General features: G+C 43.7%; 1 protein-coding gene across 1 annotated transcript; it reads right to left on the bottom strand.

Annotated features, from left to right (window-relative positions):
- Nucleotides 1-5148: 5148 nt before the first annotated feature.
- Nucleotides 5149-13591, bottom strand: LOC144026521 (homeobox protein Dlx4b-like). Its single transcript, XM_077533223.1, has 3 exons — nt 13213-13591; nt 12191-12387; nt 5149-6600 (listed from the first exon to the last, which is right to left on the bottom strand). The coding sequence occupies exons 1-3, from the start codon at nt 13529-13531 to the stop codon at nt 6358-6360; spliced, it is 759 nt and encodes a 252-aa protein (XP_077389349.1). The 5' UTR covers nt 13532-13591; the 3' UTR covers nt 5149-6357.
- Between the last annotated feature and the right edge of the window lie 911 nt (nt 13592-14502).

Below are 14502 nucleotides of genomic sequence, written 5' to 3'. Positions count from 1 at the left end.
GCTGTCAGACTTTCCTCACGGAATGTGATATACATTTTGAACACCTACCACAGGCATTTCCCACAGCCCGGTCCCGAGTGGCCTTCATGGTGTCACACCTGACTGGACGGGCCAAAACCTGGGCAACCGCGGAATGGGCCATGGGTTCCTCGGTCTGTCAAAGCGTACAGGACTTTCAAGCCGCCTTGCGCCAAGTCTTCGACCCCGAGAACAATGACCGAGAGAAGGCACGAGCGTTGAGCGGGCTTCAACAAGGCAAAGAACCTGTCAGCGATAACGCAATCCGCTTTCGAACGTTGGCAACGAACAGTGGCTGGAATGCCATAGCACTACACGATCATTTCTTGAAAGGACTCTCACCTGCCATTCAAGAACTCCTGATTCCCGTAGAACTCCCCACGGACTTGGACGCTTTGGTTTCCCTCGCAATTCGCAACGATCATCGTCGCCAGGAACTGGCTAAGATCGGCGGACTCCGAAGGAGAGAGGAATCCACCCCCTGGTCACGGCCACCGGAGGCAGGGAGGCCACAACCCATCCTTCCTCCCCGACCGGAACCAAGAGATGTGGGTCTCGCCAGAGAGGAACCCATGCAACTTGGAAGGGCTCGGCTTACGTCCGAGGAGCGACAGCGCCGCCGCCGAGAATGCCGATGCTTCTATTGTGGTGGTCTTGGCCACCTGGTGGGAACCTGCACCACGAAGGGCGGCTCACCGGTGAGTTCCTCGTCACCCCGACCCGCCAAGAACCACAGGCTCACACAAATTCAGATAACCCACCACAATGTCACTACAGATCTGTCAACCCTCATCGACTCCGGCTCCGACGAGAGCCTCATGGACTGGGAGCTCGTAAGGCAAATACGAGTCCCCACCGAACCACTTCTCTCAACCATCCAGGCTCGAGCGCTGAACGGCAAGGAACTCTTCAGGATCACCCACATCACTGAACCTCTGGAAGTCCGAATCGGACAGCACTTCGAGACTCTTCGCTTCCACGTTTTCCAGGCTTCATCCCCCACTTTGGTTCTGGGTCACCCTTGGTTGCGTCTACATAACCCCAGAATTGACTGGAACTCGGGAACCATTCTGGAGTGGGGAAAGGAATGCAACTCTCACGGGTGCAACAACCCGCACCCCGAAACACCACAGCCCAGGTTCACCAGGTGACTCGTCCCACCTGCTCAAAAAGAATACCCGAACCTGCACACTGTTCCCTCCTGCTACCACCACCTGCGGGAGGTCTTCAGTAAAACCAAGGCCATGACTCTTCCTCCACACCGACCGTATGACTGCCCGATCGATTTGATTCCCGGTTCAACCATCCCCAAGGGAAGACTGTACTCGGTCTCAGGACCCGAATGCCAGGCCATGAACAATTACATTGACGACTCCTTGAAAGCCGGCCTCATCCGACCGTCTTCCTCACCTGCTGGCGCAGGTTTTTTCTTCGTGAGTGAAAAGGATGGATCCCTACGCCCCTGTATTGATTACAGTCCCTTGAACGACATCACTGTTAAGAACCGGTACCCATTGCCCTTGATGTCCTCGGTGTTCGATCAGCTGCAACAAGCCAAGATCTTCACCAAGCTCGATCTCCGGAACGCCTATCAACTCATTCGGATCCGCGAGGGAGATGAATGGAAGACTGGCTTCAACACTCCCCGGGGACATTACGAGTACCTGGTCATGCCTTTCGGCCTCACGAACACTCCAGCCGTCTTCCAGGCCGTGATAAATGAAGTCCTCAAAGATTTCATTGACCACTTTGTATATGTATACCTCGACGATATCCTAATCTACTCTCCCGACCTAGAAAGCCATCAAGACCACGTGAGCCTAGTCTTGCGACGCCTGCTGAACCACCAGCTTTACGTAAAAGCAGAAAAGAGCCTGTTTCACGTCAACACCATCTCCTTCTTGGGATTCGTCGTGTCACCTGGAAAAGTGGAGATGGAGGCAGACAAGGTCAGCGCCGTGCGAGATTGGCTCACACCGGACTCACGAAAGAAAGTCCAGCAATTCCTCGGATTCGCCAATTTCTACCGGTGATTTATCAGAAACTTCAGCACCATTGCCGCCCCCCTGCACGCCTTGACCTCCCCACAGGTTTGATTTATGTGGAAGCCGAAAGGGCATTCAAGGACTTAAAAGCTTGCTTCACTAATGCCCAATCCTCAGAGTCCCTGACCCCAAACGCCAGTTCGTGGTGGAGGTGGACGCCTCGAGTATTGGAATTGGGGCAGTACTGTCTCAGCGTTGTCAAGAGGACGGCAAGACACATTGCGCCTTCCTCTCACGTAAATTATCTAAAGCTGGACACAACTACTCGGTCGGAGATCGGGAGCTTCTCGCTGTAAAAGTGGCTCTCGAAGAGTGGCGACACTGGTTGGAAGGCGCCAAACTCCCCTTCGTGATCTGGACCGACCACCGAAATCTGGAATACTTACGCCAGGCCAAAAGACTCAACCCTCGACAGGCCAGATGGTCTTTATTTTTTAACCGCTTCGTATTCTCTCTGACTTACAGACCCGGCAGTAACAACGTCAAGGCTGACGCTTTGTCAAGAGTCAACGAGTCCGAGCCATTGGAAGCCGAGCCTGAGACCATTCTGCCCCGGGACTGCATAGTCGGGGCCATGAGATGGCCAATTGAGGACGATGTCAAAGAGGCACTGCGAAACGTCACTCCCCTTCGTGATCTGGACCGACCACCGAAATCTGGAATACTTACGCCAGGCCAAAAGACTCAACCCTCGACAGGCCAGATGGTCTTTATTTTTTAACCGCTTCGTATTCTCTCTGACTTACAGACCCGGCAGTAACAACGTCAAGGCTGACGCTTTGTCAAGAGTCAACGAGTCCGAGCCATTGGAAGCCGAGCCTGAGACCATTCTGCCCCGGGACTGCATAGTCGGGGCCATGAGATGGCCAATTGAGGACGATGTCAAAGAGGCACTGCGAAACGTCACTCCCCCCACGTCATGCCCACCACGTCATGCCCACCACGTCGACTCTTTGTGCCTGAGGAACTGAGGGCCCAGGTAATACACTGGGCCCACACTTCACGATTATTTTCCATCCTGGAGTCCGCAGGACCATGTATGCTGTCGCCCGGGGATTCTGGTGGCCGGCAATGGAAACCACAATCAAGGACTACGTAGCTGCCTGTCCTACCTGTGCCCGCAACAAGACGTCCAATCAGTCCTGGATGGGTCTACTCCAGCCACTACCAATCCCATCCAGACCATGGGCGGAAATATCAGTAGACTTCGTAACCGGACTGCCCCCATCTCACGGTAAAACCACGATCCTCACAGTTGTTGACAGATTCTCTAAAATGGTTCGCTTCATCCCACTAACCAAGCTCCCATCCGCCAAGACCACAGCAGATATCATGATCCACCACATTTTCCGGTTCTATGGCTTTCCATTACACATCGTCTCAGACCGTGGACCACAGTTCGTCTCCCGATTCTGGGCACAGTTTTGTAAAGCCCTAGGTGCCAAAGCCAACCTGACGTCTGGATACCACCCTGAGGCCAATGGGCAGGCAGAACGGCTGAACCAACAGCTTGAGAGCGGTCTCCGATGCCTTGTCTCCCAGAACCCGACTACCTGGAGCAAGTACTTGGTATGGGTCGAGCTCGCACACAACTCTTTGCCCACGTCTGCCACAGGTCTCACCCCATTTAAATGCGTCCATGGCTACGATCCTCCTTTCTTTGCCGAAATGGAAGAGGAGGCAACGGTCCCCTCGGTCCAGGCCATGATCCGTCGGTGCCACAAAGTCTGGTCGGCCGGAAAAGGAGACCGGCACCCGAGTACCGTCCAGGCCAGCGGGTGTGGCTATCAGCCAAACACCTCAGACTCAAGGTACCATGTCCAAAGCTGGCCCCGCGATTTGTGGGGCCTTTTCCAGTAACCAAGTCCATAGGTCCTGCTGCACTTCGTCTTCGCCTACCAAGATCCCTCAGAATCCATCCCATGTTCCATGTCAGCCAAGTCAAACCTGTCCGTGAAAGCTCACTGGTGCCCGCCGAACCTGACCCACCCCCCCCCGGAGATGATTGAAGGCGGCCCCGTTTACAAGGTCAGAAAGCTTTTAGATGTTCGTAATCGGGGCCGCGAGAGACAGTACTTGGTCGACTGGGAGGGGTACGGCCCGTGGAAAGACAATGGGTCCCCTCCCGGTTCTTCGTTGATCCCTCCCTCATTGACGACTTTTACACAGAGCACCCTGACATTCCTGGGCTGTCGAAAGCCGGCCGTTGAGGGGAGGGGGGGGGGGGGGGGTACTGTCACGCCGCCACCGGCGTGACGGTCCAGGCTTTTATTTTTGTGTCCATGTTTCCCGTGTTATTTTGAAAATCCTAACTCTCCTCTCACCCCAGGTCACTTTCCCTTCCTGCCGCTCCATAATTACCGGTCCCCGCCCATGATTACTAACACCTGCCACCAATCAAGACTCACAATAAAAGCCAGCTGCATTCTCCCCTCAGTGCCGAAGTGTCACAGTTCAGTGCATGGAAGCGTCCCACAGTCCTCATGACCTTGTTCACGTTGCCTTGTCTTTTCGCCTTGTTTTTGTGCTTTTTCCTCCCCAGTGGAGCGCTTTTAGTTCTCCACTTTTTTGACTCCCCGTTCTGCTCTCAGTTTGAGAGGAGACAGCTGTTGGCCGGAAATAAACCTGTTGCCTTGGTGGCCTACCTTACTCCTGCGTCTGAGTCCTACCTTACCTCGCCTTGTCATTTTGAGGTTGTCATTTTATCTTGCAGTTATCTACTGCAGTGCTTTGACTGTTTAGATGATTTCCTGAATTTGTGGCTGACTTAGTGACTCACCTAGATCATAATTTATATCAATTATCGGTGACTTCAACACTCATATGAATTCCCCGTCAGAACCACTCACAGACAATAATTACATGAATTACATTTCCTTAAACTTTTTCAACAGTTTCATTAGATTTTATTCATTCATTATTTTTTTCCCCCCAGATGTTTGGCCAAAAATATTAATAAAGAGGAAAATACGCAGATGAAAATGATCATTAATGCAAAAAAAACACACAAAAAAACAGATATGGAAACATTAGGACACAGTCGACCATTCAGCTCAGACAAGCAAAAGGAAATGAATAAAACTGATCCGATGCCAAAAAGATCTTTATTCCAGTACAGTATTGCTTATTTAAATCCCAGTCTGCCACATGTTACAGTGTCCATCTGCTCATTGGTTTTCACCAATATGTCGGAATATTGACAAAAGCGCACAGCCCCCACTTTTTTTTTTTTTTTTGTCTTTCAAGAGTGACAAGGTATTCTTATTCTCGAAAAGCTGTTGCATTCAGTGCACAATACTTCCCTTGGACGGCTTCATAAAATAATTAAATTATAATGGCACCTTTCAGTACATTTAAAACACTCAAAAGAATCATTTCTTCTTTTTTTGGTCCTGTTATATGATCAGTTTTTTTAAACTTCACCAAAACCCGACTTTCAAACTATAGAAAACCTTCACAGAAAGCCCTTTTCCATATGTGCTTGTGCCACATAATCCCATTAAAAATATATATTAATTTCTCAAGAAAATAATTGTTTAGAATCATGGATGCTACACCATCTGCAGGGTGTTAGCACGATGTACTAAGTTGTTGCTCTACTTTTAGTAGAAACGCCTTCATTGCGTGCCTGTGAACGCTGCATGCAGACGTAAGGCACAAACCTCCCTTGCAGCAACGTTGGCGAGTCGAGTCTTGCTGCGACCGACAGACTGCACAGTGCTCCATCGCTGCATTTGCCATACTTCGCAACATAGTTAAAGAGGTTAACTTCAGTGCATATTGTTTCTGTAGTGTTCCCACGTTTATCCAATCTTGACATTGGTGTGTTTTTTCATCTGTGTCATCTGGTGCTAATATTATACTTGGGAGAACAGGTTGTTCTTCTGTAGCTAATAATAGCTAACAGGTTCTGTGTTTGCCATTTTATCAACTATGGCTTTACAATCTAGTAAAAGATCCCAATAACCATACAATTAAGCGATCATAATATTGGGTGCATTATTGCAACAATGTGACTGATTTATGGGCACATCGTTTTTGTATCTTTTTACTCTGACACCAAGAAACCAGGTAAATTCAAAGCAATACCATTCACCAAAGAATTCATGTACAATACTTGTCTGCGCTTTAATTTTGTTATAGCTGCTAGATGTGCCCTTTTTTTTTCTACTTAGCTTTACTTAATTTTTCCTCCAGTGTCTCATACTGCAAACAATGTTGGATTGTAAACAATGTTGGATATGTGGCTGTTTTTTTTTTCAAGGGGGAGCGGGGGACGTCAGTCCTAGTTGTGTCACATCAGTTGAGTCCTGGACATGGCATCCTGCGGGTGACCTGGGTACCAGTGGCCAAAATTGTTCATGTATCCACCAGAGTGCACTTGTGGGCCTTTAGGAGCCATGCTCATGTCCCATACGGTGCATGGAGAAGTGGAAGATTGGAGCGGGGTGGGCCTGGACTCTCCATCCGATCCGCCTGGGCCGGTCTTCAATATCTTCTTGTACTTGGATCGTTTGTTTTGGAACCATATTTTAACCTGGATGCCAAAACAAGAATAGAGAAAAAAAATGAAAAAAAGAGCCACACAACAGCTCATGTGCAAGAATTGCAGGTTTCAGAGTTATATATTGTACACTGTAAACCTTCTTAAACAAGGGTTCGATCGAACCCCAGGGGTTCAGTGAGTCAGTCTCAAGGGTTCGACAAAGGTGAAGAAACACACCCGACTCAAATGTGACGTTAGATGTGCAATATGAATTCACATAACGGAACGTGCGGTGTTCCACAGGGTTCAAATCTGGGGCCTCTGCTGTTTTCATTTTATCTGCTGCACCTGGGTTCCATCTTAAGAACACAACGGTGGTTCTTTTAATGTTCATTCTCAATATAGAATTGAGTTGTGTGATGTGAGTCAGCGACTGGATGATTTGCAATTTCAAGTTGAGCAACTCTAGTCTGGCACAACTAGCTGTCTAGGAAAATTAAAGAAAGACTTCCTTAAGCTGTATGGAGATGAGGAATACAAGAACACAACACTTTCTGAATTCAATGTAAAGTGAGGCAGATTCAATGAAAAAGGCTACTCTCACTATTCATTCTGTTCACCAGTGGACAATAAATACTAGGGGTGTGTCAAAAAATCGATTCATAAAAGAATCGAGATTCTCATTTATTAACTCATTCACTCCCAAAAACGTATTTGTACGTTTTTTTTTTAGGTTTTTGTATGCTAGAGTTTTTGTATGAAGGTTTTGATGCAGTTTCTGACCTGAAGCGGTCGCTTAAAGCGATGGTACTTATTACAATAAAAAATCAAACAAAACAAAAAAAAACGGCCAGCAGGTGGCAGCAAAGTATAAGAGATCAACCAGGTCCATGTTGCAACAAGCTCTTTTTCCCAGTATTTTCAACTGGTTTTGTGAAAAATGATGAAACTTAGCTAATTCTAATGCTAATTGCTACAAAACATTAAAAAAAAAATACTGTATTTTTTTTTTTTCCCCCTGATGAAAGAAGAGACACATTTTTCTTTTGGTAGGTTCCATGCTTTGATAGCAATAGAACATGAAAATGGCTGGGAGTGAATGAGTTAATAGAATCGAATCCATATTAATATCCAAAAATCGATTTTATTTAAATTAGAAATGAAGAAGAAGGGGAAAAGGCAGTTGTAGCCCACGTGCTGTTTTTGTGGAAAAAGGCACTATAGAAAATGAATAAATGTTTGAACAAAAACAAAACAAAAAAAGACACTTTAATTTGTCATTTTGTCTTGCAAAGCAGACTGGAATAGATCATGACAATGTTGCGCATATCTGTAAATTGAAGCAGAAATCATTTGCCAGTCAAATCATTTTTGAATCGAAAATCGTTTGAATCGAATCGTAGACCCAAAAATCGTAATCGAATCGAATCTTGAGACAGTCAAAGATTCCCAGCCCGAATAAAAAAATAAAAAAATAAAAAATAAATAAATAAATAATATTTTATGTTTTCAATAAAGAGGGGCTTGGTGAGTGTGCATAGAAAATTGGTTCAGTACCTCCAACAAGGTCAACTGATGTAAACGTTTTGGTGCGCAGCATTCCAAAAGAAAAATATTGCGCAGTGCGCTTGACAGATTGTGATGTGATTTGATCAGGAGGCCGATGGCTTGTGGGTAGAAGCTGTTTTTTAGTCTTGTTGTTCTGTTAGGTCAGGAAAACTAGTCTGACGACACACCATAGCATCTTTTTATATGTTAAATTGTTGACAATTTGTTCTTTTAAAGGAGTGAAGATTATCTCTCTGGGTGAAAATAATACCTTACAGTTAACAGACTATTTCGACGTCCGAAATTGAGCTGAATCTCATGTAATCTTTTTTTATTTTATTTTATTTTATGTGCGGTTAGAAGAATGATTTATGATTTTAATTTGTTTGTAGTCGATTTCAACTTGCTTGCAAATTGAGCAAATGACACAGACGTCCGTCAGACTCAGGCAAGCTATCCGATTAGTAAGAACATATGAATCATCAATAATTACAGAGTCAGTGAACACAGTCGTGACAAACAGGTTTTAACTGCCTTCAAAGTAAGGGACAGTGATTGGAAATGCCAGGGAAACCACGTGTCTCAAAGCAAAGCAAATAAAGACAAGTAAAGTCAACTAACGATATTTGATGGTTGTGGGTAAGACGTTATTCCAAATGAAAAACATGTTCACTGTCATTTAAATGCCTTCTTACATTTTCATTACTTTGAAAGGGAAAACTTGCAGTTTGGATTTGAAACACGTCTTGTGACAACAGCCCTGGAACTTTGCTGACTCACTTCATGGATTTTGCTTTTATAATCGAAATCACGAATCCATCTCTGTTATTTACATGCACACTGCACAGTGCTCTTGCGTTCTCTTTCTCCCACTTCTCTCGCTCTCTCTCAGCCCTTTTTATAAACTATTTCTTCAGGAATTTGACAGCAACAGAGATGAGCAGTCACTTGAACTACAACGCTGCAGTGCCAGTTGAAACTCTTAAGTGAACGAGCAGAGCTACGGCAACTCAATAGATCCAAACTACGGCCTGGGGGCCATTTGCGGCCCGCCGTCCATTTTTCAGTGGCCTGCGACATATGCTAAAAATGGCATTTGACTCAGTTCAAATAAAATAAACAAAACAAAAATGTTTGGAGACGGTCAATGTAAGAAGGGAGGGTATCAAAAAACTGCTGCCATTAAAGGTTATTTTAGTTAACTAAAACTAATGAATAAACTAAAACTAAAATTTAAAAAACAATATTGTTACTGAAATAAAATAAAAACGAACATTTAAAAAAAAAGAAAACTAACTGATACTACATTTTATGTTTACAAAACTAACTAAAACTAACCAGAATTATAGCAAACATGTCCTTTTTTTTAGTCTTTGGTAATTAATTTAATGGATGAGCCTTTGGGGATGATTTTAAATGTGATTTTTAGTAGATTTATTTTGATATCAACCGGAATAATGACGTTTTGAAAGTATGTCACACAGAAGTGACGTCATCTAGCAGCAACCAATAGAAAAGCACCTTCAGATGACGTCGCTCCCATGGTGTTTTTTTTAAATATTGCGCACAAGTAATACACATTTCTTTTTAAAAACTAATACTAATACTGAAACTAACAAACTAAACTAAAACTAAACATTTTTTAAAGAACTAAACTAATAAAAATTAACAGAACGACCTTGAAAACTAAAAAAAACTAACTAAAATGAAAAATTCCCAAACTATAATAACCCAACTGCCATATTACAAATAAATTGGTTGATATACTGTAGAAATTTTGAGGACTAAACACAATTTCTCTTCATAACATTATGTGGCCCTTGCGTCCTTCTGATTTTCTGCATGTGGCCCTCAAATGAAAAAGTTTGGACACCCCTGGCCTAGATAATCGACATGTTAATACGGCCTCAGTACGAGGATTTCGGTTGTAATTACTGGTTTCGTATTCCAACAGTTGACAGCTTCTCCGTCCGTGCATGTGCCTAATGACCCCAACATGAGGGAAGGACGGTGGCATGCCAGATGCTATAGTGTGTGTCTAATACTGTTTGAGTGTTCTTATAAAGCTGATGTTTACGCTTTTTCAATAAAAAGTGTAAGTGACAAATAAATGAATAGTTGAACTTTTCTGGCAGCCTGTGTGTGTGTGTATGTATGCACGTGACGGACAGACTGACAATGTTCGAGAAAGGGTACAATTCAAGGAAAACCAAAATATTCCGTAAATTTCACAGCTGCACGGAGAATCAGAGGAAATGTGGTCAATGTTTGGCTGGCGGCCTTCTGGCTTGAAGATGATGGAGAAAGATGTCATCTTCAAATCAAACACACACATGGGAGCATAAGAGAAGACTCATTTGCTCGGGTGCGATGCTGTTCAGAGCTGTATGCTTGTGCAAACGTTTATATTCTAACACAAATTTACAGTTTTGTTTTGTTTTTTAATAGATTTTTTAATGTTTACGTTTGCTAATAACAAAGGTTCAACACTAATGTAACTAAAAGATTGTTAATAAAAGTGCCTGTTATATTTGCCCGGTGAAGTAGAACAATAATATACCCGTCTCACTTTTGTGTAAAAAGAGAAACCGAAATAAACGCCCACTCGGCATTCCTTAACCTAATGAAAACGTGGACCTGTAGGCCTATCCTTAAATTGTCAAGTCAAAAATCCATTGAAGCATTATCTTTCAGTTCCAAAACAGCTTACCAAGAAGTTTGCGTAAGATTGCCAAATTCTACTTTGATCATCTTGCCAATGTGACTTTGCTTGCAGCCAACCACATGTATCTACATTGCCTCGACAAAAGAGGAATGCAAACAAAAGTCTCATCTCCAGCTTGCAGTGCAAACATGAGTGTAGTTCGGGATTATCATTGAGTGCATATGACAACACACGCACACACAAACACACATCCCGCATATGAGAATAAACTTTTAAATCCCATCCTTACTGCAGACTGGCATCCGGCTACAATGACCAAACTGCAACACTGCATTTGTTAAATAAATAAATAAATAAATGCATAAATAAATAGCCCCCAGTAAAATCTGGGTTAAAAAGGTTAAAAAGATAGCTAGCTATATGACTAAATAGATCAGAGAATGTAAATTGATTAGATATCGTAGCTAGTTAGCTAGCTAGCTATAGAAGATGTAATTTCGTAGATAGATAGATAGATTTATTATTTGATGTAATATTTATCCAATCTTTCATAATGATATTGAACAGTTTGAATGTGTCCCTGAAATTGCTGCCCACGCAGCCATTATTGGCAAACTGCCCCTGAAGAAACCCGCTGACGTTCTCAGTGACATCACAACCAGCATTTTGTCTTTCCTCAGTGGAGGCTGAAATAGGAGCTGGTTGCAAAAATAATTAATTTTGCATTGTTTTGTCATTTTCATCATATGTGTATTTGGATATTGTCAATCTTAAGAGTAAATCAGAATCCATTTGCAAAGTGAAGATCCACCATGTGCTCAATAAATGCTAACGTTAGCTGAAAATGTCCACCCTGTCGTTGTCCACTCCAGGGGACTCATACTAGGGTGAGAAAATTAGGGGCGCTGACAGCGCATCCAATATGGGGGGATTAGTGAGGGAAGTGTTGTGAGTTTCATATTTTATCGCTAAAAAAAAAATGTGCACTCACCCACACGCACAGTCTGACCGCATGTAATGTTTCCTAGCTTGAATAAATGTCAGCTCACTCACACTAATCATAAACAGGTGACCTTTCTGCTGTGTGGTTTTAACATTTCTCTAGAATGTTTAAAAAAATAACATAAATAAATAAATAAATAAAATCTCATGATCTCTCAAATTTTGAACGTGCTTGGATCTACTTTAGGGGTGCTTTAGCTCTCCAAAAAATGGGCTAGACACACCCCTGGCCCACCTTAAACTCGTGCTGTTTTCATGTATATTTTCTGCCTGCATTTTATTATTTAAAAAAAAAAAAAAAGGGTGGGATGTCCAATATTGATTTTTTTCATCTAATACAAAGACTATAATGTTCACTGGAAAGTCAGAGCTATTTTGGTGAAATGTGGGAGTCGACTGCTGGCCCACTTTTCATGTACGCATTACCTGTGTCTGCGTCAAGCCCAGTTTTGCAGCCAGGTCGGCCCTCTCAGGCAGAGCCAAGTACTGGGTTTGCTGGAAGCGCTGGTTGAGGGCTTGGAGCTGCAGACTGGAGTAAATGGTCCGAGGCTTCCGGATCTTCTTTCCGTTCCCGTTGAGCCGTAGCTCTCCATTTTCTAATATCGTGGTGGGCTTCTCGTGTTCTGGTTCAGGAAGGGGACAGAGCAGAGAATGCCTCAGAAGGTTCTCAACACAATTGATTTTAGTTTCACAGTTGGATTTTGTTTCCCACATAGGCTACATTTCGTTTCAGTGAATGTACATTTTGTAAATTGTTTATTCTTGCCAAAAGATTCTTTCTTCTTTTCCCCATCTATTAGGATTAATGTTCACTTGGCTGCTCTTTGTTATGACACTGGAGTGGCATGAAAGAACAGCTGTGGCCCCACAAGAAGCTCATGCAACACATGCAGAAGTTCTGAAGATGACCACGAGCAAATGAACGCGCAATCACATGAACAAATAATGTTTTGATACTAAAATGATAAAAACGTTGAATTTTGGGGGAAGTTAGATTGTAAAGGAGGACATGATATTGATCGGGAGCAAATAAAACAAAATTTTATTTCTTTAAAAAAAAAACAAAAAAAAACATTTATTTCTCAGGCAACTGATTCTTTGAATGGAAAATGTTCTGAGGTGTATTTCTCACATCTTTACATCAAATCAAATGGACATTAAAAATGTGCAAGAAAGAATCGATGATGGCGAAACTGGACATACAAAAGGAAACTTTTAAAGAGACGCTCGTGGAAAGTCGACTAGAAATTAGGCCTCAATTCCTCCGCAACCCCAAATGAGGCTGCGGCAAACAGACTGTGGCTCCAATTGCAAATGTTCATACGTGTTCATTTTAGTTTGATCTGCATGGATAAAATGAGCCCAGCATTTGGGATCACCTTCGCATTAATATCAACATATTTGACGTCGTAAAAATCCAATCGAAGTGGAATGAAACGTAAACCCACCTTTGTCCTCCAGCCTGGTGTGGCCCAGGCCGCCGCCGTGGCCCGCGTGCGGGTACGAGAGGTACGATCCGGGTTGGTGCGCGCTCACCGGGCTGTGGTAGGACGAGTACCCGAGAGGGCGGCCGTAGGAGGGCGCCGACGACTGGAACGGGCTGTCGTGCTGCGCGGCTGCGTGCAGACTGTGGAACTGGTAATTGTGCGGTAATCCCGGGGAGGCCTGCTGGTGTCCGGGGAAGCTGTGGCCGCCGCATTCCAGAAAGGCCGATTTGGAAGGATCGGGGGAGATCAGCGTGTCCGCCATAGAACTCATAGTCAGCATTGGGATGCGGCTAAGAAGGATTGGTTTGTCATATTAATTAAACCGAGGGGGGGAATAAATTTCAATAAATCGGATAAATAAATGCTGCATTAAAGGATGCACGTATCCTCCGCCACCAGTAACGAACCACAACACATATGCACCGGTCCAAACGACGCTGAGCCCGAGAATATAAGTCTAAAATAAACAAATAAATAAAACACGTTTTAAAATGCTATTTTAGAAGAAAAAAAAACGGTCGACTTCTTTGTCCGAAATGACGCACGGGTTGTTTTATTTTCTTCACCGGTCCGCTGCACGCGCATGTGTGTGCGCGTGTCAAGCTCAAGTCAGTGTGTGTCTGCAGAGCGCTTTCGGTGCGCTCCTCAACTTAGCGCTTCCCACATTGCAAGCTCATTGGCTCTCAAGGAAGGTGCAGGAACATCAATTATACAAAAGTGCACAAGTGTGCGCTTGCTCGTGCATGGCACAGAAATTGTCTCTAATAATCGCCACTTAAAATCAAATTGTCGCGACAAGCCTTTGGAAAAAATCCCAATAACCAAAACGACAGTAAACGCAATAAACGATCCTATCATGCAATTAATAAATGTGAGCCGCTTTTTTTTAGGACGAAAATTCCACAATAATTTTTTATGCGAATGAAAAAACAAAACAAAACAAAATGGACACGTAATTAACAGTCCCCGTAAGATTTTTCTTTTTTTTCCTTTCTTTCTTTCGCGTGTGCGGGCGTGCGTGTGCGTGAGGTTTTTTTTTTTTTGGCAGTTAATTAGTTTATCCTGTACATTTAAAAACATTGCTTTATTAATAAATTATTTAGGGCCCACCATTGTTGTTAAAGTGATAAAACATTTCCACATTTCTTTCCAAAATGTATGAAAACATTTTTACTGTGCCACTTTGTTGGGCCAATTAACACACACTCACACCACACACGCACGCAATGGACACTAATGTACACGCTCATA

The sequence above is a fragment of the Festucalex cinctus genome, chromosome 1, assembly GCF_051991245.1.
Source record: "Festucalex cinctus isolate MCC-2025b chromosome 1, RoL_Fcin_1.0, whole genome shotgun sequence".
Lineage (NCBI taxonomy): Eukaryota > Metazoa > Chordata > Actinopteri > Syngnathiformes > Syngnathidae > Festucalex > Festucalex cinctus.
This window is presented reverse-complemented; position numbering and strand designations above follow the sequence as displayed.